General features: G+C 55.9%; 5 protein-coding genes across 5 annotated transcripts in view; 3 read left to right on the top strand and 2 right to left on the bottom strand.

The window, feature by feature from the left end:
• VOLCADRAFT_57334 (uncharacterized protein) overlaps positions 1 to 4,524 on the top strand; it is a gene marked incomplete at both ends in the record, with an annotated part of 5,589 nt that extends 1,065 nt beyond the window's left edge. Inside the window, 8 exons of the mRNA XM_002947716.1 lie at positions 258 to 368; positions 1,001 to 1,148; positions 1,405 to 1,473; positions 1,835 to 1,923; positions 2,485 to 2,753; positions 3,450 to 3,600; positions 3,947 to 4,045; positions 4,324 to 4,524. Coding sequence (XP_002947762.1) covers positions 258 to 368; positions 1,001 to 1,148; positions 1,405 to 1,473; positions 1,835 to 1,923; positions 2,485 to 2,753; positions 3,450 to 3,600; positions 3,947 to 4,045; positions 4,324 to 4,524 — 1,137 coding nt within the window. The remainder of the gene's footprint in view (positions 1 to 257; positions 369 to 1,000; positions 1,149 to 1,404; positions 1,474 to 1,834; positions 1,924 to 2,484; positions 2,754 to 3,449; positions 3,601 to 3,946; positions 4,046 to 4,323) is intronic.
• A 1,550-nt stretch (positions 4,525 to 6,074) lies between these two features.
• Positions 6,075 to 6,943, bottom strand: VOLCADRAFT_103551 (uncharacterized protein). The gene is made up of 2 exons (XM_002947588.1): positions 6,633 to 6,943; positions 6,075 to 6,481 (listed from the first exon to the last, which is right to left on the bottom strand). The coding sequence occupies exons 1-2, from the start codon at positions 6,873 to 6,875 to the stop codon at positions 6,266 to 6,268; spliced, it is 459 nt and encodes a 152-aa protein (XP_002947634.1). The 5' UTR covers positions 6,876 to 6,943; the 3' UTR covers positions 6,075 to 6,265.
• A 134-nt stretch (positions 6,944 to 7,077) lies between these two features.
• Positions 7,078 to 15,326, top strand: VOLCADRAFT_103550 (uncharacterized protein). Its single transcript, XM_002947715.1, has 14 exons — positions 7,078 to 7,232; positions 7,420 to 7,611; positions 8,024 to 8,064; positions 8,209 to 8,355; positions 8,857 to 8,940; positions 9,416 to 9,780; positions 10,197 to 10,278; positions 10,655 to 10,711; positions 11,494 to 11,539; positions 11,915 to 12,201; positions 12,679 to 12,955; positions 13,182 to 13,300; positions 13,767 to 13,822; positions 14,108 to 15,326. Exons 1-14 carry the CDS (start codon positions 7,169 to 7,171, stop codon positions 14,928 to 14,930), a joined length of 2,640 nt encoding a protein of 879 aa, XP_002947761.1. The 5' UTR covers positions 7,078 to 7,168; the 3' UTR covers positions 14,931 to 15,326.
• A 616-nt stretch (positions 15,327 to 15,942) lies between these two features.
• VOLCADRAFT_116517 (uncharacterized protein) lies at positions 15,943 to 20,529 on the bottom strand (the record flags this gene model as incomplete). The annotated part of the gene is made up of 13 exons (XM_002947587.1): positions 15,943 to 16,116; positions 16,365 to 16,774; positions 16,961 to 17,152; positions 17,487 to 17,766; positions 17,891 to 17,986; positions 18,263 to 18,307; positions 18,356 to 18,382; positions 18,644 to 18,715; positions 18,868 to 18,919; positions 19,417 to 19,499; positions 20,043 to 20,100; positions 20,207 to 20,290; positions 20,375 to 20,529. The coding sequence occupies 13 exons, from the start codon at positions 20,527 to 20,529 to the stop codon at positions 15,943 to 15,945; spliced, it is 1,728 nt and encodes a 575-aa protein (XP_002947633.1).
• Positions 20,530 to 21,349: 820 nt separating this feature from the next.
• Positions 21,350 to 23,462, top strand: VOLCADRAFT_87962 (uncharacterized protein; the record flags this gene model as incomplete). Its single annotated transcript, XM_002947714.1, has 5 exons — positions 21,350 to 21,385; positions 21,443 to 21,556; positions 22,953 to 23,109; positions 23,162 to 23,333; positions 23,438 to 23,462. The coding sequence occupies 5 exons, from the start codon at positions 21,350 to 21,352 to the stop codon at positions 23,460 to 23,462; spliced, it is 504 nt and encodes a 167-aa protein (XP_002947760.1).
• Between the last annotated feature and the right edge of the window lie 562 nt (positions 23,463 to 24,024).

Genomic DNA, 24,024 nt, shown 5'->3' with positions numbered 1-24,024 from the left:
CTTTCGTTCCTGGTTACCCGACCGCACTTTGCCGCGACCCACATCCAAACAACTTCCCCCCTCACCCCCGCGCGCCCCTAAGTTGTCCCTCTCATGCTGCTCACTCCCCACTCCTGACCCCTTTCATCGCACCGCGCTTACCCCACCCCACCCAACCCAACCCAACCGCACTTCCCTTCTGGACGCCGGCATTCCTTTCCATGTTTCTCCTTGCATTTGATTCCGCCCCACTCCGCCCCTCCCTGCACCCCTCTTAGGCCCTAGACCTGGAGATGGGCAGCGCCCTGGGGGAGGTGTCCGCGGTCATATTCTTCCTGTTGGGGGCCATGACGGTGGTGGAGGTGGTGGATGCCCATCAGGGGTTCAAGGTGAGGGCGCGGATGGGGGCTCTCAGCATGCGGGTGAATGCGTGTAGTGCGTGTGTCTGCCATGCGCGCATGCATGTATGTTTACAAGTGCTGCACGAGTGCGGGGGGGTCCGTCAAAGCCGGAAGGCCGTGGACTATAAACTTGAAAATTGATTCCACCGTACAACCGACGGCGGTTATTGGGTCCCGCTACCTAGACCCACCTCATCAAGTCACCCGACATCCGTAGAGACAGGTCCTCCGTCGCTGACATTTCAGCTTGTGAAACTAGTCCACCAACTAGACCTCGTCTCCACACCTCAGCGGCAAGTGAACATAATGCTCCCATGATCAATGTCGGGGGCTGCCCAGGAATCGAACCTTTTGCTGCTGATTGCAGAAGTGTCACCAGACCAGTTTGTCTGTATGTTTGCCATGTCTAATTCCATGTGGGACATACTGTACTTGCGGGTTGGTTTGGAGTTGGTTGGGGTCGGTTGATTTGGGGGGTTTGAGGCGAGAGTGCGAGTTTTGCTCTCCCCTTACCGCTATCAATCGTGCCTTGCCTTCCTGAGCTGCCGCCGCCGGACTTGCTTGTGTTGGACCCACCATCTGCCATCCATTACCCCCATACACCCATTCTCGCCTCGCAGGTGATCACGCAATCGGTCCGCCCCGGCAGCAAGTCCCAGCTGCTGCTCGCAGTGGCCGCCCTCACCTTCGCCATGTCTAGCGTCCTGGATAACCTCACCACTACGATAGTGATGGTGGCGCTGCTACAGAAGCTGTGTCCAGATGCAGGTGTCTGCATGGGGGCCCCTTTGGAGGTGTGGGAGAAAAGCTAAATGGGGGACAAACATCTGTTTGTGGGTCGAAGTTGTGGGGATGGTGTGCAGCTATTCATCTGCCTGCATATCTGCTATACACTCTGGTTTATCCGCATGTATGTCTGCCTAACCTTTGTTTTCCTGCCCGTTGATCCGTGTACCTGTCCGCGTATTTACATATGTACATCTGTATGTATATCTTTTGGTGTGTGTGTCTCACCCGCCGACAGACACGAGGAGGTTTCTCGGCGCCGCGGTGGTGGTGGCGGCAAACGCGGGAGGAGCGTGGACACCCATAGGTGATAAGGCTTGTCGTACATCCTTCCGTACATCTTACCTCCGTGCATGCACCTACTTGCACATACAGCCCGTGGTATTTAGTATACGGGGACGGTATCACTTTTCTATTAATCAAGTTAATCTCAAGGGGTTGCACTTGGCCGGCAAGAAAAGTGTGTGTATGTGTATGTGTCTGGACAGACATGCAGAAGGGGACCTTGCAAAAGCTTCTATGGAGGTAACTTTGATGCTGTTGCTATTGCTGCTGGAACTGCTTCCGCCACCAGTTCGCGTCCGCGTTCGAATCCTACCATGATTCGTTTTTCCCTTTTCGTTGCCTCTGTCTTCTCCCTCCCGCCTTCCTCAAGCACGTGCATGCAGGCGACGTCACCACCACCATGTTGTGGATTCACGGCCAGATCTCCACGAGCGCCACCATGCGAGACCTGTTGCTGCCCTCCGCCATGTCCGTGGCGCTGCCGGTGGCCGCATGGGCGATCACGGCGCCCGAGCTGCAAGGACCCGTCAAGGCAATCACGGCACCCCACAGCACTGCCATCACCAAGGTTACTGCCGCCACCACTAGTAGCAGTAACAGCAGTAACAGCCAGGTGGGGCTTTTGCGGTACGGGTCGTACACCGCAGTACTGCCAGGGGTTTCCAAGCCCCCTTTCCCCCTCCCATTCCCGGGGAATCATACTATGTATTTCTTATCAATAGGGTGTGAACTGAAGGGTGGTACGGCGATATAGTCCGTCACGTGCAAAAAACAAAACAAGTCAAAGCCAAAACTAAACCTGCGTAAACTACGCAAAGAAAAGGAAAGAAAAGAGGAGCTAGGCTGGGACCAGCGTTCCTTTTTCCGTCTTTTTGCCGACGTTGGCCCAGCAACCCTTTCCTGTCCCGCTTCCACGCAGACGACGGCCAGTGACGCCGCATCAACAACGACACCAGCACCAGCTCCAGCTCCAACTCCGCATCCTCAACCAGCGCCGTCGATACCAGCAGCACCAGCAAAATCACGATCACAGTCACTATCAGCAGCGCCAGCGCCAGCACCAGCAGTGCCGACAACGACCTCCTCGGATGGCCTCCCAACCGCGCCTTCCAGCACCGCGGACGACGTTGCAGCGGCGGCTCCGCCCCGAAGTAACCTGGTTCTCAGTGTGGGCCTTGGCAGCCTCCTCATGGTGCCGGTGCTGCGGGCCTGGGCGGGGCTGCCGCCACACATGGGCATGTTGGCGTGTTTGGGCTTCCTGTGGCTCGTGACGGACGCCATCCACTTTGGAGAGGAGCGTAGGTACGGCGTTTCGTTTAAACGGTTTTGAGATTTGCCTCGTAACTCAATCTCCCCCCCTGGATGGACTGTTGGAGAGGAGTAAGCGTCTCTTGGTCCTTCTTCGGGCGGCCGCATTGCGTGCCCTTAACATGTTTTAGTGGTATTTGAGAGTATAATACGTAACACAACTCTGAAGGTGTTTATCACACACAGAAACACATGAGTAGATCACTCCTTAACACCAACCCGCGTTCTGACATCCAAGCGGTGTAATCATGGTGGTTCATGAACAAATGTAGTGGCCGAAGAACGGCCTAGGGGCAGTTGGCAAGGCAAAAGCGGGGAAAGGGGGATTCCCCTGCAAGAGGGGGGAGAGAGAGTGTGTGTGTGTGTGTTTAGGCGTACGCGGGCGTGTCGGTTTGTGCTGTTATGCGACTTGGTTGGGTTGTGGAATGGGCCGCATGGCCTGCGGCTATGTGCAACGATAGGTTGCACATAGGTTGCCCCTGCTCCTCGCCGCCTCGTGTTTGCCCTCCCTACGGGTTTCTCCCCACAACCATTCTACCATTTCCACCACCCCCTCATACCTCTTTCCCTGTGCCCGCACGCTTGTTCTATTCCTTTCCATCCCTCCTACTACTTCCCTCGCTCCCCTCCGTCCCCTCCCTGTGTATATGTACATACATACATGCACATGCATACATACACACACGTCAGGCACCTGACCGTGTCTCAGGCCCTCAAGCGGGTGGACAGCGAGGCGGTGTTGTTCTTCACGGGGGTGCTGCTGGCGGTGGCGGCGCTGGACAAGGCGGGGCTGTTGAAGGAGCTGGCGGAGGGGTTGGGCAGGCTGGTGCCGCAGCAGGAGGTGCGCATGTATTGTACTTGTCTGGGGGGGAGGCCCGTGGCCCGGATTTGTGGAGTGGTTGGGGTGTTTGGGTGGATGAAAGGAGAAGCCGCTGGGTTGGGAGCTGGTGCAGGGATAGCGAAGTGGACCTGGGAGAGGATGAAGTGAAGAAGGGAGGTCTGGAAGGCTTGGGCAGTTAGAAGGTAGGGCTCAGCGCCAGACGCCGAAGTGTCCATCCCAAGGTCTTAAAAGTCTGACCCAACTAGAACTCGTAACTGCGATAAATGCCTGACATGATGATTGATGATGGTGATGTTCCCGGTGTCCAAAGCTTTGATTTTATATTTTACTTATTTGGTGGCTGTAGGTAGTGGCGGGAATTATCGGTCTAGCAAGCGCGATCGTGGACAACGTGCCGCTGGTGGCTGCGACGATGGGCATGTACGACATGCAGTTGTATCCACAGGTAAGGGGAGCGTCGTGCAGTGGTGTTGGCGTTGCGTGGGTCACGATGTTGCATAACCGCTTCTCATCCGCTTTGCGGCTGTCCCCTACTCTACACCTCTACAGGAGGGGGCTCCGTTCAGCTCTAGTCCCTAATCCCCAGCCCCTTTCCCACCGTGGTTTCAGGACACCAAAAAACCTTGTAAGGAAAATTAGACTTAAGTCTTCCCCTTGTCATTAGTCATCCCCAGGAAATTTCACAGCAATCCATCCTGTTGGAACCCCGTAAAACCTCTGCAGGACAGCAGCCTGTGGCAGCTTATCGCCTACTGTGCGGGCACGGGGGGCTCCTTGCTGGTCATTGGCAGTGCGGCGGGAGTGGCCTTCATGGGCATGGACCGCTCCGCGTCCTTTGGCTGGTACGCCAGGCGCATCACGCCCTGGGCGACTGCCGGATACTTTGCAGGACTGGCAGTCTACGTGCTGACTCAGCAACATTAGCAGCATGATGAAACCGACGCGGTGAATGCCGCGGCAGCTTTAGCCGCCCGAAAACAGCCTCTGCGGTTGGTGCCGCAGCTACGGCTGGTCCTGCAGCTACCGTCTGCACCGTGCAGTACGGTTGGAAGCGGCGCAGGTGCGGTTTGGGGATTCAGAGAGAGTGCGGTGTGTGTGCAAGGGAAGGTTGGGTCCCCAAGAGAAGGAAATCCTCGCACCGACAGAATTGGCCGTGGGCATGTGTTGCGATTTTTCTCATTTTTAAGATGAATTCCTCATTTTATTCTAGAGATGGATACAATGAGCAATAAAAGATTTTGTATCATATATCGACTGGTTCTCATGCGTTGAACGAATAAATGAGGTTACAGAGAACCCAATTTGATGACCGGTGCTGCCCGCAGAACCCACACTCCGGTTGTGATACTATGTCATCACCTATCTGTGTCATGGTTGACATTTGCGGTCCGGGCTGGCGCGGTGGTTAACCGCCGGATGAAACTGAACTCGTGCCCCCGGAATGCGTCCTCGTCAGCAGGCCTTTTTCATCGTGAACTCGTCCTTATCATCGCTGTTTGGATTTCGATGAATGAATAAATTCTGTGAAGGGTCACTTATGAGACGCACCCAGCACGAGGCGACTACGAAGGAGGCGTAGGTCGATGGGGTTTTTTCGATGGTGCGTTGAGCGGAACTCTTTCGACCAATCAGTGTGGAAGAGGCATGCGCGCGAGGCATGCGTGTAATACTAACCTGTGTCCGAGGCCTTGTGCATGATATTAAAAGGGCACATGTGCCCGAATGGAAAACCCCGAGGGCCCCGATATACAAAGATACGGCGTGTATGGCGTGTGGCAGCACATGTGGAAGGATAACCCCGACATGAAAACCGGCAGCACGCAGTTTGAACACACGAAGTATACCCTCCTCGGGAGGTGGCAGGTGCCCGCACGATAAAGAACATGCGGCGGAGCTTTCAAGGTAAGGGGCAAGGGTACGACAGTCAGGAGGTAAAATCCAGCGCATGTCATACACAGCCCCCCCCCCCCGCATGAATGCTTGGCGTTCGGTCAGCATGTACGGATGATGCAAAGTCACGCTCGATTTCGTCGTGTTCGTCTATATGTATGTATATTCTCAGTCCCAGGCTCAGCTGCGTTGGTCCCAGCTGGGGCCCCAAAACGCAGGCTGACTTCCCCTCAAGACTGCCAAGGCTGGACTACTACTACTACTACTACCACTTGCTTCGGTAAAAAGTTACTCGTGTGCCATCATCTTCCCCCCTGGCAAATCCTCTCCTCCTACCCTTGTGGATCTGGCTATTAGAACACCACACATAACGCACAATAGCCCACCTTGCCTTGCTTTTCACTTCCCTATCCCTTCGACCCTAAGGTCCTAGAACACCGCACACACTCCAGGTGTTGGGTGTTTCCTCCCTACGTAACCTCCACACCTCCCACCACGACCCCACCTTAAACACAGCCCCCGGCGCTTAAGAGCACTTCCCCGCCGCTGACACACGCTCACACAAATGCATAGTCACGGGGTCCCTGCGATGGATGCGTTCAGGCCTGTGCCCCTGCGGCCCGGCCCGGGCCGGGGGTTCCCTCGGAAATGCCTTGCACGCTCCCGCTTTCCTCAGGGCTCCCCTGGGTGCGCCGCAGTAACAGCAGCGGTAGCAGTAGCAGCAATCGGTGTTGGAAAGTCATGAAGAAAGCTTGATGAAAAGGAGATGTATAGCTTAGAAGCAGCAGTCGCAGTCAAAGGGACATAGGTCCGTGTCGCCGCCCTTCTTTCCCAGTCCAAGCTCTTCCTCCGTGTAAATGGCGTAGCCCTCCTCGGTGCGGCTGCGGCCCTTCCCGGCCGCCTCGCCAAAAATGTCATCTTTGCTGCCCTCTACGCGGGGACGTTTTGCCGGTGCGGCGGCGGCAGCAGCGACGGCAGCGGCGTCCGACTCCTGCGTGCCGTACGATCTACTTTTACAAGTGGTGACGGCTATGTCTTGGAGACGTGTTCTTTCTTAATTTAGGCTTCTGGCGCCGGTAAGCATTCACCTCTTGACCAGGGAATGGAGTGGGAAGCTCGCCAACCAAAGACAGTAGACGCACCTGACACGCAGCATCCGTGGCTGGTCGCTTTCCTTCCAAAACCTTTTTCTTTCCCGCGCTGAAGATATCGTCTATCTCAGACTTCTGGCCCTTCTTCGCCGGCTTAACGCCGCCATCTTTCGGCAAATCCTTCTTGTCCTCAAAATTCTCTTCCTGTTTCGTGGATTCCTTCTTGATCTTCTTGTTTGCCTCCGTCTGTGTTAGCGTGGGACCTGCCTTTTCAATAGGTTTGTTCTTACCCATCAGGTCAAAAGATCACGGATATATAATAGAATTATTCTACATTGGTTCAAAGGCTGAGCGGTATCTCTCCGTTATCTATGTCGCTTAGCAAATTAGGTTGCGTTGTTAGTCGCAAGCGACACCGTACCAACCGTACGTTTCGACCTTAATGAACTGAACTGCACGTAACCTGCATATTTCATATGTCTGAGATGCATTTTAGGCTCTTATGATATCACCTGTGTCTCTTGGCCTGCTTGAGGGTACTTGGCAGGTTAGGATAGTTCTTTAGCAGCTCCGCCACAGCTCACACCATGACACAACATCGCTTTAGCATATGCACATGGCCTCCTACTCGTGTAAAAAGCTTAAAACAAGGTAACGCTTGGCCGTCCCCTTGGATGTCGCTTGCCGCGGACTTGCTGTGGAAGTTCCGTTTCTTCCTAAGTCACAATACATAAAGGCAGAGCTTAGATACATCTGCCCCGAGCTACTTAAATTTTGCTCTCTTGTGCTGAGTCCTATCGAAGAGCTGATGGCCGAATGGGCATGCTCCGCCCGCCAGGCCGGTACGCTAAGGAGCTCTGGACAGCCAGCACAGTGCACCTTGTTAACCTGCCACGTCTCAGATGGGGCCGCTGTCCTTGTACAGCTACACGTGCGCAGTGGTCGGTGCAGCCGCAAGCGCTGAACCCATCGGGAGCTTCTCAGCGAAGCCCAGTCCCACCGCAACTCAAACGTGCGGGCGACTTGACAGGTGCGACAAGTAAAGTTCTTATCATGGGCTGGAAGCCCCACACTTGCTTGGGACTTCCGGAGCTCGGGTACACTTCCACATTATCCTACAGCTATAATCCTGTTGCAACGGGCAGTTAGTCGGTTGGTTACCTGCCACGTGCAGAGCTCCCTTTCGCTCCGGCTGCCACCATGAAACTAATCGACAACTTGTTTATTGGAATTGCGATGCCTCCAAGAGCCCATGAACTGCGCCATCATCTCCTGCAAGTTCCAACAAGCCTCCAACAGCACCATTTCTAGTGACAAGCTTGAAATTTGCTCTATGCATCGCGCAAAACGGCTCAATGCAATCGAATTCCGATACCCGAACTACAAGATCTCTCCTCCTGGAACCTAATCGGGGACAAATGCGGCGCCCATGTACCCCCCAGGTCGATTATTGTCCGACTACCTATCGGGATGGAAGCCGCAGGTGAGTCTGTAATTCTCCGACACTCTGGGTCAACACGGTTTTGGAGGCAACGGAAAACCGCTTTTTGTCCTGACATGGCAGTCATAGCTACAGCCGCGCCCATGCATTCATTCCGTGCGCTGCTGCTGCCCGCGCGTCCTGCAGTACACCGAGTACGACTACTACGTGCCGGCGGAGGCAGTGTACGGCACAGTTCCGGAGGATATTCGCGGCACGCTCTTCCTCATTGGGCCTGCGTTGACCGAAGCGTACGGGACATCTGTACGGCATCCCTCAGATGCCGACGGCATGGTGCGCGGGGTTGAAAGGCGGAAATTACTTTCCCACTACCCCTGCACCTGATGAGATCTAACTAACCTCAACCACTACCACACCATGACAACCTTAAATACATTAGCTACCTTAACTATATTAAACACCAGCACCGCGGCTGTAGCGGCAGCGGCAGCGGAAGCATATCTACCCCGTGGAATCTTCACAGTCCCCGCCACACCTACAGCAGGTCCCCGGCGCCTGCATCTCCCCCCGCACACACACACACACACACACACACACACACACACACACACGCGTACTTCAATCCCCCAGGCCCCCAGAACCCCCAAGCCCCCAGTCACTACTGGTCACTTATATTCAAATATTCCTGATGCCGTGTCTGTCTAGTCCTGGAGTTCTGTTTACCTCTGGCATCTGCTCCAATCGTCAGTGGTTCGTCTTGTTCCCTATACCTATCTCACGCCCCACCACCCTAACACCCGTAACCCCCAACTCCAACTCCAACCCCAACCCTAGGTATGCAGCCTGGCGTTCGGTGACGGCGGACAGATTTTCTTTCGCAACCGCTACGTGCGCACCAACTCCTTCGTAGCAGAGCAGGTGGTGGAGTGCACGAGGGGCGGGGGGCCAAGGGGTCAAGGGGTCGGCGTCGGGCACACGGGATCTGGCTTGCAAAATAGGGACTACGGGCGGCGTGTAAGGGATTGGAAGTGGGTATGTACGTATTAATGTATGTATTTGTGTATGTATATATGTATGTGTTGGAAAAGGAGCATCGGGGATATGACTGCGTGTCTGTATGTGCGCCACGGAGACGGTCAGGCGAAAAGGGTTTAAGAAGGCATGCCGCCCAGCTGGGGAAGGGGTACGCGCCACAGGGACGCGGCAGGGATGGGCGTCTGGGTGAGTGGTGTGGGTGGGTGGGTGTGGGTGTGTGGATGGGGTTGGACTGCGGGAAAAGAGCTCTGCGGGTAGAGATTGATGGCAGTGGCAGTGGCAAGTTTTGTGGGCCCCTGCTCTAGCAACCCATAAACATCACTACACCTCCCACTCACCTCACCATACGATCCTGCAGGCGGTGGGTCGGCGCCTGACCCGCGGTCGCCATGACCGCGGCGCACCCCTCGTTGTCGGACAGCAACACAGCCGAGAACAGCAGCAACAACAGCAGCAGCACCAGCAGCACCAGCACCAGCAGCACCATCGCGTTCCTGCTGGTGCCCGCGGCAAATCCGCTGAGGATGGGCGGGCAGCAGCAGCAGCTGCAGCTGCAGCGGCGGAGGACAAGAAGAAGAAGAAGAAGAAAGAAAAGCAAAGGTGGACGAGTTTTGAGGATGACGAAGACAATGGCGAACTAGAGGAGGCGGCGGCGGCAGGGGCGGCATCTGCAGCGGCTATCGGGCGGCCCGCAATGCAGCTGCAGCTGCAGCTGCCCCCCAGGTGAGTTGAGGCGAACTGGCACCAGAGGGATGTGAGTGATTGGTGTTCCTGGGGTGTTGGGTGCTCAGCAGCTGCCCAAATGCTCACCTATTTGGTTAGTTATTTTGCGATCTTGAGGTCTTGAGGTATGCGAGGTTAGGTCTTTGTTCGGAAGGAAATGGGAGGGAGAGAAGGAAGGGAGACGCCGACTCCCTCTTAAACCCAGATCCAGAGGGAGGAAGTGACGGCGGGAGAGAGGCGAGCGCGAGATACACCTGCGTGTATTCAACCCTTCCTACAGCCCCAAAATGTACCCAGGAAGCCCTCCCGCCATCTCTCCTCACCCCACCTCATGCCCTGACTTCCTGTTCCTAATGCGGCCATCACGCCACTCGTCGTCGTCGTCGTCGTCGTCCTCCCCCTCGTCGCCGTCGTAGGTGGGACCCCTTCTCGCTCCTGGGGTTGCCGCCTCCCCCGCCTCTGTCCGCACTGTTCAATCCCCTGGACCTGGGCTTCCGGGTGAGCGAGTGCGTGTGAGAGAGAGTGTGTGTGTATGTATGTATACGTATGTATGTGCCATTGCAACTATTGCAATCACATGCGCCGCAAAACCACTCATAACACAAAGTGCAGCTTGCGTTTGCTGCGTGGCAGAACACATGCATACGTGCATGCACAGCACTTTCCCGGGGCATCCGTTTGCCTGTGTTGGTCTGCCGGGGGGCGGCCAGCTTATCCCGGGGGGTAAGGTTGGCTCCCTACCGGAGGACACGCACGGAGGCACCTACCTACCTACCTACCTACCTACCTACCTACCTACCTACCTACCTACCTACCTACCTACCTACCTACCTACCTACCTACCTACCTGCCTCCGGAAACACACCATCCACAGGCTCCCGCCAACGCATCTGTGGTTCTCTGGGCAGGTCGGCTGCTAGCCTTCACAGAGGTAAGAGGTTAAGAACACCCTTGCCTTTCAGGGGGCTCGTCTCCCCAGCTCCCCTCAGCTCTCCTCAGCTCGACTGGAGACGTCCGTCCCAAAGCTGCGGCCAGAGCAAAGCCCTATTGGGGCCAACAGCGAGGAAACGTCCCCAGGACGGTGGACAACATGATGTGGCGAGTCACCTCATAGCGCAGCATCCAGGACCCCTCTTCACACACCATTGCGGCATTTGGTCCTCCTCATGTAAGAGAGGAGCAGTGGCCCAGGGGGGCCAACCACGGGCCGTGTTATCATCTCCACGCACATTCCGGAGGTGTACGAGTGTTGATCATTCTCCAACGCCCACACCTTTTCTCCCCCTCCACAATGGCCCCTCAATAAACCTCTTCTCGTAAACTTGGTAGTTGCCACATGTTCCAGTACCAGTGCTGGCACGGCTTGGGTATGTATGTATGTACGTATGTATGTCGCTCTGCTCCGCCCTACCTCGCAATACTTTAAGGACCCAACAACTGTCACCTGTCACCCACATCACCTAACGAATACCCCCTGCCCCATACTCTCCCTCTCCCCCTCTCCCCCTCTCCCCCTCTCTCCCTCTCGGCCATCACAACCTCCGGACAAGGGCCTCCGGTCCTCAGCCTCCGCATTAGTCCTCTTCAAATCCTTCTTCGTCTTCTGTACTCGTACTTCCCGTACTTCGGTCGTTTCATGATAACATTGTTCATTCATTCATTCCCTATTCCACTTTCACTTCTATTTCCATTTCCCCCGATGTGGCTCCACAGGGCGGATCCCTGCCATACGAATTNAAACAAGTTGTCCCTGGAAACGGTGGGGCAGTACGACATGGGGGGCGCCATGGCAGACCTGGGTCGGCTGGTGGGCGGGATAATAAGATCGCGCCAGCGCCGCCAGCGGTGGGGGCCCCCTAACNGCGGCGGCAGATCGTCCGCAGGGGCTGGCAGCTGGTGGGTCGCGTCCAAACACCGACTTTGTCGCCGTTGCCCTTTTTCTTTACAATCGCCGTATACACATACGCACTATGTTACCTGTGCTGTGCTGGCCTAGGGGATTCGGAGCGGAAGTTGAGGATAATTGCAACACCTGCTCGCGCCTGCTGGCCCAATCAAACCCTGCGCAAAAACGTCAACGTTAAAAGCGCGCCAATGACCCTCCGCCCGTCTTCACTTGCACCGTCGAACGCAGCCTCCACCTCCAGGTCCAGCTCCATCTCCGCCGCCACTTCCATCCCAAGCACCTCCCCGTCCAGCAACTCCTCAAGCTGCGGGGTCCCCAACGACGGTGGCGAGCGGCCGCAGCGGCTGGTGGTCATGGGCGCCGCGCAGAGCGGTCCGGACACGCTGTTGCGGTGGGTGGAGGTGGGGGAGGACGGAGCCCCCGCGGGGCCCCCCATCACCTACCGCATGGCGGCTACCTGGGCGGAGGGCCTTATGGATTTCTGGGTCACGGACCGGTACTACGTGGTAATACAGGTGAGCCACGCAGAGGATGGGAGAGAGTTGGAGGGAGAGGCGGAGAGGGGAGAGAAGGAGAGGGAGAGAGGGAGGGAGAGAGGGAGGGAGAAAAAGGAGAAAGGGAAAGAGGGAGGGCAGGAAGGGAAGCGAAGGAATTGGCGGCCTAGGCGGCCAGAGAGGAGGCATGGGAAACTTATGCGAGCAGCAAGCCGCGACCGGGAAGGGCATGAACAGTAAAACAACGCTGAGATACACCGTTCAAGTCCGGATGGGAACAGAAAGTGAACAGCTAGAAGAAGGAATGCGATGGAGGAGGGTTAAAGAGAATGGTTCTGGAGCTTGGCTTCAAAATACCGTCGATATATTAGTTGTGTCGTTGTCGTTGTATTAGATCTAAAACTGTGTTAATCATTGAATTTATGCAAGCCCTCCCCGGCCCTCCTTCCCCTTCTCCACCACGCCCACCATGACCTCCCGACGTGTGTGCCCTCGCAGCCCCCTCTGGACTTCAACCCGCAGCGCTTTGCCACGGAAGCTACTCTGGGCGCCGCATCCTTCATTGAGTGCTTTGACTGGGATGCCGGCCGCCCCGCCCGCATTCACCTCGTGCCGCGTCCGCCTGGTACCGTCACCGCTACTCCGACTTCTCCCTCCTCTTCCTCCTCCTCCTCGTCGTCGTCCTCAACCAGTAACGGCGGTAAGCAAGGCCAAGGACGCGGTCGTGGCACCGGCGTCAGCATCGGCGGCGCACCCTTTGTCTGGCCCGCAAAAGGTGAGGAGGGGGTTGGAGTGGTGACGAAATTGGTGGGAAAAAGGGGGTAGCGGATGTTTCGCCCAGGCATCTGACCGTTTTCCATTTGTTGCACAGGTCCTGGCAAAATGGCACGTAACGCCGTAAAAACACACCCGCACTCATCTTATTCGTTTATCCTAAGAATTTACTACTAAAATGCGGACCTTCCGCAAACACTCCAATATATTTCCCCACGTACGACAAGGTCCCGAGGCGATCGTGGTGGACGTACCGCCGCTGCTGCCTGTGTCCTGCGTGGGTTGCTACAGCCTGACGTCGGACGACAAGAGTGACGTACTTGTCCTGGACGCGACTTGTCAACAGGTAAAGCCCATGTAACAGCTGCTGCGGCAGTGGAAGTGATGATTCCACGATGATTCGTGAACCGCGTTTTGCGGTTGTTCAGGCGCTGCCACTGCTGTGATGCTGTATCTGAAGTTGCATGCTGATGTGCACAGTGGTTGGCAGCCTGCGCCAATTTGCTGACCGGGATGTGTCTCGTTGTGGTGTGCGCTTGTGGAGGGAAAGTTCGACATAGGCACCCTCGGGCCGCCGTGCAGAGCGATCGCCCCTGCAACGGCCGCCCCAGCACGTGCCGCTACTGCAACCATTTTCGCGGCCGTGTCCCTTTCAATGACCTTCCATAGTGCATCGCCTCTTGGCTGTTCCTGTCGGTGTATTACCGGGCTGATACACTGACCGACATGCTGACGTTCTGACCGACCGAGGGCCCCCCACCTTGTCCCACGGGACCGTCGGACTTTCCTCTCTTATGGCTGCTGGCTGGCAGGGCCTGCCGGGCAGTGGAGGAGGCGCACTGGACGAATTGGATCCAGAGGAACACCGGTAAGCCGCTTCACTTTACTTGCGTTCTCCCGTTCACATGCCCTCCACCTCGCTCCCAGTGGACGGGGTCCTGTGCAGTCCGGGACGGATCTCTGGAATCCTGAAGAAGGGGGTACTGGGTGCTGGGAAGGCGCTCGCCTGAAGGATGAGCCACTGTCCTCTCCTAACTTTGAAACTGTGTGCATGCTTATGTTTACTTCGTTTCTCGCGTCTGGCTTCGCAACGCTTTCCAACCTCTCTTCTGTCTCCGCGCTACCCGCCGCACACCCCGTTACACCCCAACAGGCGGAAGCCCAAGCCCGAGCTTGTGCGCCTTGTGGTCGATCTCCGGTACGGCACCGCCTCCACAAGGGTGCTGTCGCAGCGCACGGCTTCTGCCGCAACCACCGCCGCCACGCCGGACTTGACGCCGGTGGGCCAATGCAGCGGCGGTATCTACCATCACCTGTACGCCGCCGTTGCTGCCAGCGACGCCGCCGAGGGCTGGGCGCCGTCGCAGGTGCTGTTGAAGCTGGCTGTGCCGCCAGACCATGCGGTGCCCGCTGCTGCCGCTGCCGCCGCCGCTTCGGTGAACGGCAATGGCAACAGCAGCTGCAATAGCAGTGGCTTGGCACGGCGACGAGGCATCGGTGCGGAGATATGGTCCCCTGGGGACCGTGTCTTTGTGGGTCCGCCGGTTTTTGTGCCGCGCAAGGGTAACGGTGTGCGTGGTGCAGCAGCAGATGTTGGCCCAGCTGATGCCATTAATAACGCAGATGGCAATAGTGGAGAGAGGTCCGAAACAGAGCAGCAGCCAGCCGGCGCATTGCCGCTTCCGTCCATGGCGGTGGGAAGGGAAGCGGCGGCAAGCCGGGAAATGGACGCGCAGGACGGCTGGCTTATGGTGGTGTTGCACGACGCTGAGTCTATGGTGGCGGAGTTGTGCGTGCTGGATGCGAGTGACGTGACCCGTGGTCCAGTGGCGGTAATCCGCCTGCCGCATCATCTACCGCATGTGCGTGGCGCGCACTTCACGCGGTCATACGTCGGTCCCGGCCTGGCGGCGCCGCCGGGTTGGCGGCCACGGACTGCTGTCGGCAAGCAAACAGCAGCATCGCCAGACCAGTGAACAACAGCAGTGATATCTCATGCACCCGCACCTATAGCCATAGTGACCCTCGAGCTGCAACGCGTGTGAGAGTTTTATTGGGCCGGACGGGGTTGCGAACAGCTTTGTCACAAGACCATGTCTGTGATAGTACCTGGCAGCTGGCCGGATGCTATTTTGTTCAGTGCATTGCCCTATGATGCTGCAAGGGCATCATTCAGGGTGTATAAGGAATCATCCGGGATGCGACGGTTGGGGCATTCGTGTTGTGCATGTTTCCGCTTTCATTATTAATTTGAGTTGACGAAGTATGTAGCGTTCCCGGTCGCAGCTTTGTGAATCCTATCTTTTGCATAAACTAAATTCATCAGGTGAACGGTGTGGACAGCAGGACGATACATTTAACATCGAATTCATCATGGGCCAATACCACTCTTCTTTCCCGCAACAGACTTTGTCCATTTTCGTTATCTCCCATATTCACTCGTTCCTTCCTTACCAAAGCCGACAGCACCGGTACGGTAAGAACAGAGTTAAAAATACCCAGCCTACGTTTAACAAACCACTATCAACAGCAACCATTCGCAAACCATTTGCAACGCTAGATTGCACTTCCTTGGTGCCAGGACCTCAACGGATCAGCATAGGTCAAGAAAGCAGCTTTTCAGGTTCTCGTGATAAGGCACCAGATTAAACACGCACAAAGAAGTCACTTCGTTCTGAGAATTGCAACTAGAACAGTCTGGATCAAAAGCGTTCCAACCGAAGTGGCATAACCTGCGCTCATACAGCTAAACAATGGCCGCTTGTACGCACGATGGTCGAATACCGTCAAACACACCAAATGTCCGTTTAGGACTTCCAACCCATCCGCATCCAAAAGCGATTCCAGGGCAGCCTACTCTTTTTTAATCATTCCAAATTCACCACGTAGCCGCCACCTAAACGCCTTTACTGCAAGCAGACCCTGCACAGGTCGCAGTAATTTTAACCAGGAATGATGCAATCAAAAAGGATCATGCTAGTTCAACGCTTAGCTGTAGTAGCCCTGTCCTGGCAGACCCGGCGGCGGCGCTGAGTACATGGACTGCTGCGGTGGTGGCGCTCCATAAGGCGGCTGCTGCTGACCAGGGTGCCCCGAGGGCGACGGCCCAGAAGGCGGTGGGCCTCCGGGATAGGGCGGCGCCTGTCCCGGCTGGGTTGACTGCTGTGGGGGTGCGGATCCCTGCATATGCATCAGGAAGTATCTCTTTGAAGGTATGGGAACCGCGAACGGCTAAAATCAGAAACAAAAAAGGAAAAAAGTGTGCAGCAACCGCAGACGTGTGCGCTTTGCCGAACCTGCGAAGACACTGTCATGTGCCCTCATATGGAGGATACGATCCTCTCAGTTTGGAGGCAAAACGTGTCAGGCAGGTCTGGACTAAGGATACCGGACGACATATCCAACCTCACCTGCTGGTAATAGTTATATCCGTTGTATGACCCATACTGGTACTGCTGCTGATCCGAAGTCGGAGCGTATGCGCCGGCAGGTTGCTGGTACGACGCCTGCTGTGGCGCCTGACCAGGGGTAGAGGGTGGTGGCGCCCCGTACGATCCATACTGCTGCTGGTGTTGTTGCGGCTGCTGGTACGACGGTGGTGCCCCAGAACCATACGTCCCCGCGCCCTGTGCCGACGGAGGTGCCTGCCCTCCTTGCTGCGAGCTGTAAGGGTACTGGTAGGTGGTGTATGGCGCCTGCGAGCCACCCTGCGGCGCGCCTGCGCTGGCAGGGCCCTTTCCCTGCCCCGCACCACCTGCAGGGGTAGAGGAACCCGAGAAGCCAATGCCGCCGTGGTCGTGACTACCAGGGGGCTTTGAACCTACAGGGAACCAAGAGACAAGGACACGAGGAGCGCAAACCCATGTGAACTCGTGGCTGCCGAGTCACAGCTCGATAGGAAAACAGAAACAATCGCCTGTTCTCCACCTAATGCCACACATCGAGTAACAGAGGTTACGCGCGGAGTACGTCATAATCGCCTCATAAAACGAACTATTTGGCTTACCCGCCGCAGGCGGCGCTGTGCCGCCCTCCGCCTGGGCCTGCTGAATGGCACCAGATTCGCCTTGGTTCACCGTGTGCAGCTCGCCACCGCGCACGAAGGCGGCATTAGACCGCTGCGACGGCTGTCCAGCCTGCTGCTGCTCCGGCTTTGACTGAGTGTTGGGGTTTGGGTTGAACCGGTCCGCCTGGTTACCTACATTACACACAGCATGAATGGCACGCTCATGATGGCATCGCATTGCAGCACAGATTGCGAACACTTCAACTGGTTTCCTGGAACAGAGCGGTTGCAGCATGAGATCCTGCAGGCATCGTGGTGTCTTCTACTTCATGGATCTATAATTTAAACCTTGGAGTACCTGTGCTTTGGGCTTGAGCTTCAGGCAACAAACCAGCCACACAAGCTATGACTGGACGCCGGGAACGTTTAAAGCAGTGCGTTTCGGTAACCCCAACTGCGAAACCCTAAGACCCTATGTAGCCCCAGGAACACACCCAGCACCGCTCGACAACAACTTAGATCCTACCCGTCATCGCCCGCTTGCTTGGCGGTGGCACATGGTGAAAAGATTCCCCATCGCGCTTCATCGGGCCAGGACCGCTGGGGGGTCCCGGCGGCGGGTAGTTATACGGCGGCGGCGGGCCCATAGGCGGTGGGCCCATAGGCGGTGGACCCCCCATGTGCCCATGTGGCGGCGGCGGCGCTGGTCCCATCGGCGGACGCGGCGGTGGGGGTTGCATGTAACCCGGAGGCGGCGCAAAGAAGGGGTCGGACAGCAACATGTGCGCAAGCCGGGGCGCATTGCCCTGCATAAGGCGGCACCCAAAAATGTATTATCAATCGCTGCACAAATGACATCACACATTGGCACCCAGGTCTAGGTCTGCATCAACAAGATAACATTCACGCCATCCATAACGACCAACTCACTGTGACTATGATTTGCTTCTCTGCCTCTGCCAAGCAGTTCTTGATGAGGAGGCGCAGCGCCTCGTACTCGGCACGCAGGCCAAGCAGGCGACCACCCTGTTCCAAGGAAGCGCGGCAAGAGGCCGGGGCAACGCAACGATTACGAAAGGGTGTGCACACGTGCAGCATGTATTAAAGACAACCGATGAAGAATTTTACCTTGGCGAATGCGACTGACATAGCAGCCTAAGATGGCGATATACATATCAACTTGTCAACTTCGTCATTTGCTCAAACGCAAGCTAAACAGTACGCCATCGTACGGGAAAGCACAGCTTCCATATGCTCCATTATCCATTCCATATGCTCCATTATCCAGAGGTCCTGCCTCACCTGCATGTCTTCCTTGCTGTGCGGCGGTGGAAAGCGAGCCGCATTCTCAAGCAGCAGCGGCCCAGGCGGCGGGCCCTTGTGGCCGGTTCGCACCTCCTCACTGAAGCCCTCCACCACCTCCTGTACACACACGTGACATTTGAGAATAACTAGCAAGCTCGAGCCTGATGCTATTGCGACAGCATCAAAACCAATAATAACCCGACAATCACCCAGCAATTCTAGCCAGCAACCTGAGTTATGCGATAGTGCGTTTTTATCCACTTCCTTATGCCATTGCATAAAATGTGCAAACAGCAGTCGGCTAGCCCGCACCGAGGCAACTAGGCAAGGCTTTACCCGACGGAGCAAGCAGTTTGTTACTTCAGGAAGTCCCCGTACCTCATTGCGTGCCCAGTCCGCCACCACTGGCCTCAGGCCAGCGCCAATCAGGAACGGACGCTGGCGGATGGCCTACACATGGTGAGAACGCACAGGACATAATGAGGTATAGCCAAACAGCATTGCTGTACGAGAGAAACCCTTGACTAGACGAGTAGTATCGTGCTCGCAGACGCCTCGCTAGGAAATATCCTGCTAGCAGGCACGTCCTCCAGCAGACTTACATCGAGAGCCTTGACTGCAAAGCGCTTGTTCTCAAACGCTACAAATCCCCACCTGCATAGCATGGCAAGCAGGCATCAACGACATCATATTTTTAGGATTGTGAAGCCATTTTCAGGTGGAACCCCTGCATGCACCATGCGTCACATCCGAGGGTTAGCAGCACGCAGAAGCAGACAGCTATGCGGAACCCTCCTCGGTGCTGGGATACGCACGCAAAATGTCCTTTGCGAAAGCATGACGGCAGAAACATGGCTAAGCAGCCAGGATTTAGGGTACGCACGCATATGCTCTTGTGCAAGTCATGGGTTAAGCATCAAAGATAGCACAATCGTTCCAGCGCCTCATGTTGAGCACACGCATGAACCACGCCATCGGCATATCATGATCATGCTGGGGCCATATATTGCATGGGCAGTGTGCATAAAGGCAGCGCACCCGACAAGCCAAGCAACGCAAGCCAGAACAGCACAACTGGATAAGCAAGGCACAGGAAGCGGGAAGAACAAGGCATGAACCAACCCAAGACCCTTCGGGAACAGTGCACCAACCCTTTGGACGTGTTGTTCGGGGCATCACAAGCAACAACGGCCTTGCTCACGGCGCCAAACTGAGCAAAAGCCGATTGCAGGACCTGGCAGTTGACCGCGGGGTGGTGATGATGATCACATATGTACAGCATTTATGGTACGTGCCGTACATAGGCAGAAGACGCGCAGGGAGCAGGCGAATGAAGTGGTGGCGGCGGTGGGCATGGGAGACGATACGGGTAGATCCCATTGTGGACATGGGAAGGGGGGATTCACGAGGGCAGTAACGCAGCAGGCCCGGGAACGGGACGAGAAGGTCCACAGATGAGGATAGTATGGAGGGGGGAAGAACATTAGGGAAGGCGGGGTCAACTTGTTGAAAAGCCGCATAGGTTAAAACAAAGATGGGATGTTGGTGGGATTGCGATGGCGGCTTAATGGCATGCGGTTCTGCAGATATTATAACTGCCTGCAGTTCGTCCCCAAGCAGCAAGAGTGTCAAAGTGACAAAAGACTGAATGGGCTCTGAAGCAGCACACCGGGATATACACACGGGAGAAAGAATACAACTACAGCTACGAAGGAGTAGGACAAGAATCCCGCGACACAGACGTTATGATGGCGCAGCGACACGCGGGGACACGCACCTCATTTGTCACGCTTTCGTGCAAATTGGTGACCCACAGCACGCGCTGGTTGTGGGACCTGCAAAATCGCGGAACGGCCAGGTACGCTAAGTATAAAACCAGAGATAGTTAGTACAACGTTTAACATGAATAGTGCGAATACCTCAAAATTGCCTCAAGCTTACCATTTGACGCTGATCTGCTTGCCCATCCAGTCATACTTGTGAAGTGCCTTCTTTGCCTTCACCGCGTCGGCGTGGGCAGCCATCCTAAACCACAAAGTTACAAGGTGAGGCTATCGACAGGATCCTCCAAGGCGTGTTCTGTCAAGACTAGCTTGCCTGACGATGCACGACTGCGGCGCGTTTGGACCAGAAGGTCCTTTTTTGTTGACAATCACAGCCTCCTTAACCGTGCCATGAGTTCCGAAAAGTCCACGGAGCTCCGGCTCGGTAACGTCGGCTGGTAAGCCGGTGACGTATAGCTCTTCGCAACCCCAGAGAGACATCTCTATTATATTTTTCACCGGACTTTGTCAGTAGCTGAAGTGCATAGTCCACGATATGTGTTATGCATTGAGGGCGTAAGGCCCAGGTAAACGGACCGCGAGTCAAAGCGAAAGCCAATAAAGGAAAAAAACAAGTCCAGAAAAAATAGCAGACAAATATAACATAATAGACCCCACACCAACGTTCATGACATGCCTTAGCGGCCACAGATTATGCCTGTTCAACCCTAACGGCCAGGGGCCAAGACGGAACCTCGACTAGAAGGTGTACATTTTGAAAGGTGTATAGCCCTTCATCTGCTTTGATAGTCCGATCCAACGTGTATGGCATTACATCCTTGCGCCTGGCTTATGATTATCATTTAGGGATTTATTCATGTACTCCCGCAGCGGCATATGGAGGCGCCGTTTCACCAGTCGTCGTCAAAACCTAAAATGCAAGGAAGGCTGTCATGCCGTACGGCTTCGGAGCGAAATAGCACTAAACAGGCTTACCCTAAGGAAAGACGCGGTCAAGCTCAGAAAAACACGCTTAAAAAATACGTTTCCTTTCGTACTGAGCCGTATTGCTATTGCGGATCGCTCCAACAGATGGGTAAAATGGTAGCCAGATGATGACCGTTGTATCAATGCCAATTGTTTGTGCAGTGCTGTGTGACACTGAGCCACGCAGGAATAAAGATGCCATGCCGCGTGGTCGACAGCTCCGAGACTCAGCCGTCTTCCGTACAACATGGCGCGCTAGTACTTAAACGATGGCCTGCACTAGAAGCCATGTGTCTCAGTGTCTGCTCAGTTTCTGCTAACTCTAGACCTCACAATGGCACCCCTCACACCTCTTGCCGTTGGCCCCGAGGTGCGGGCGTCCCGTTGTGCCGTCCTTTCCTGGTCCCGACTCATCAATCGTTTATAGTCGGTTGCTTACAGCTTGCAGCTGCAAAAGCTGAATATGCGCCCGCGACGCAACGTAGATGCAAATGTAAATTGCAAAATCCACGGCGACTTCCCGCGGCTCTTCGACAGGCATGTGGGTGGGCCCGACAATTGGCCACGGCCACATTGGCACTTACCCGTATGATGTTAATCCGTATCCTGCGGCAAGGACCTTTCCATGTAAAGCTTTAGCCCTGGGACTGATGAACTCGGTCCGTAGCGATTTCAGTCGTGCAGTGGCCCCCTTAACAAATCCTGTCCGGAGACTAGCGGCTATGGCTAAGCTTCCCTTCGCACCTACTGGAGTATCCATCCAGAGGGGGAAACGTATTTATGAAAAGCCGTCGTGTTCGTTGCGCGAAGTGAGACTCAGCGTCGACCGCCTCCTCGTCATGGACCATCGCTCCTCGTTGCGACCAGTTGCGACGAAAAGGCTCGCCCTCCTAAGCGCGAGCGAAGCAGCAGTCACAGCCGCGCTGCAAGGATGACGCCCTTGACATCGCTACTTGCTTGCGTAGGCACTCGAGGCAAGGCACCTCCCTGCGTACGGCGACTGCACCGTTCATGCATGTGCCACATCACAGAATTGTCAACTTTAATGTTCTCCCCTTATGCATAAGCTTGGGCACTAGTATCCACAATCGAATTTGTTGGTGAGGACACAAGACTCGATATGTTCAAGCTGCTTCAAGCCCATGAGGAGCGCGAACCAAAGGCTGTGCTTAAGACGCAAAGCAAGCGGGCCCAAAAGCGCCTAATAAAGCAGGAGGCTCTGAGGGAGGAGGCGGAAAGGTTAGACCATTCCTGATGGCGTGCGTCGGTCGTTAGGCATAAGTGATTTTTCTTTTTACTATAAAAGAAAAGAATCTGTCGTTTGGTATCATTAATCCTGAATGCTTCGCCTGTGTTATTGCTTGCATGGAAAACCCTTGACGACGATGCTTTCAGAGCGCGTGAGGCGGAGTTTGCTAAAGCAAGCCATGGCCGAGTACAAAGCGGATACACAAACGAAATTCATCCATCAATTTCCTGCGCCACGCCCTCAAGCGGGGTACGCAGTCGCAACGGAGGGGTTACCGCGGGAGGCTCGCACGGCTTCCGCGTGATGCCCTATGAAGCCCCGCATCACAGCACACAGCATGCACCATCGTTTGGGTCAGGCCACATTTTTAAAATTCAGACGGTACAAAGCGCACACCGGCTGACCTGACCTGTGTGCCAAGCCCAACCCAAATTTCAAATGAACGCCTTTTCCCACCGCATTAAAGCCACTCTTCTGCAGCAAAAGCCCATGTGCGCCAACAACCAAATCCCCTAGCCAACATCATAAAATATCACCCCAAGAACGATCAGCTCAGAAGGAACAGCAACAAGGCGAAGCAAAGCAGGCAACAACCTCCCCTGCTCACCCCACGCCCGCACCTCTCCCCTGTCTTCTGGCCGGTGTGACGTCCCGTACCCACCCACGCCTCCCCCCGTCCGCTGCGCAGCTGGATTTACATAACGTACTGGAAATGTACGAGGAGGTCTTCTTCGGGGCCAATGCGGATTGCGGCCTGTTGGAGGACGCAGAGATTCCAAAGGACACAGTAGCCCAGCTGCGAAGGTTGGCCCTCGAACCCGCCGGCGGCGCCCCTGCCACGGGTGGTGAGAGCAACAGTGAATGCTCAGTTCCTGGGACGCTCACCTCCGCCCCCAGTAGCAGCAGCAGCAGCACGGAGGTCCATGGCCGTGCCGTGGAGTTACCTCCGGGGCCAGGACCCGGCTCAGGGCCATGGTGGCCGGGAAGGCCGTGGCCGCCTGCAGCTGCAGCTGCAGCCGCGGTCGCCACGCGGCCGCCGGGCCGGCCAGGTGCCTGGCTCGGGCGGAAGGTAGGCGGGTGGGTGGGTGGGAGATCGGCAATCATCTCATCTCATCCCTCTCTCTCTCACACGCACACACATACACACACATGCACACATACATACACACACAGGCGGCTGGCAGAGGTTAAGGCCTGACTTCTGCTCCCGGCCGACCCGGGTTCAAATCCGCCTGCCAACCTCTCGGGTGTTTGAGAGGTCGTGAAATGGGAAGTGGCCCCCCATCTTGTGGACGATGTAGGTCGTGATAAAATCAACTTGCGAGCTAATCAGGAACTAAGTTGATGCGCCGTTGATCCGCTAGATTTGGTTGGATGCTGGTGGTGAGTTGCCGAACCCAACGAATACATTCTGAAGTCGGATGGGGTGGCGGATTAGGGTGCCCCTCTAGCAGGGGAGAGCAGGGACTGCCCGGGAAAGGGGCTGCTGGCGAAGTTAACCACCCTGTAACAACATACACACATGCGGAACTCTAGGCCCACTGTAGGCCTCACTAAAAGCAAAGGATCTCCCAACAGCGCAGAGGGACCCGACCTTCGTTGTATTCCCCTTCTGCTCTTCCTCCCCCCCCTCTCCCCGTCCCCTTCCTCCTCCCCCTCCTCTTCCCCTCCTTCGTCTTTCCATGAACTGCCCTGCTTCGGAATTGCAGCCTGTCCGGTGCGAGTGGTGGTGGGACGTTGCATGTTTCGTGTTGGACTCA

This window comes from Volvox carteri (assembly GCF_000143455.1).
Source record: "Volvox carteri f. nagariensis unplaced genomic scaffold VOLCAscaffold_7, whole genome shotgun sequence".
NCBI lineage: Eukaryota > Viridiplantae > Chlorophyta > Chlorophyceae > Chlamydomonadales > Volvocaceae > Volvox > Volvox carteri.
Note: the sequence above shows the minus strand (reverse complement) of the source record. Positions and strands in the feature narration are given on the sequence as shown.

Excerpts from the sequence above, each read along its gene's own strand:
- VOLCADRAFT_103551 (XM_002947588.1), bottom strand. The coding sequence starts at position 6,875 with ATGGGTAAGAACAAACCTATTGAAAAGGCAGGTCCCACGCTAACACAG. Across the intron at positions 6,482-6,632 it reads CCACGGATGCTGCGTGTCAG|GAGTCGGACGCCGCTGCCGT; the intron begins GTGCGTCTACTG and ends TACGGCACGCAG.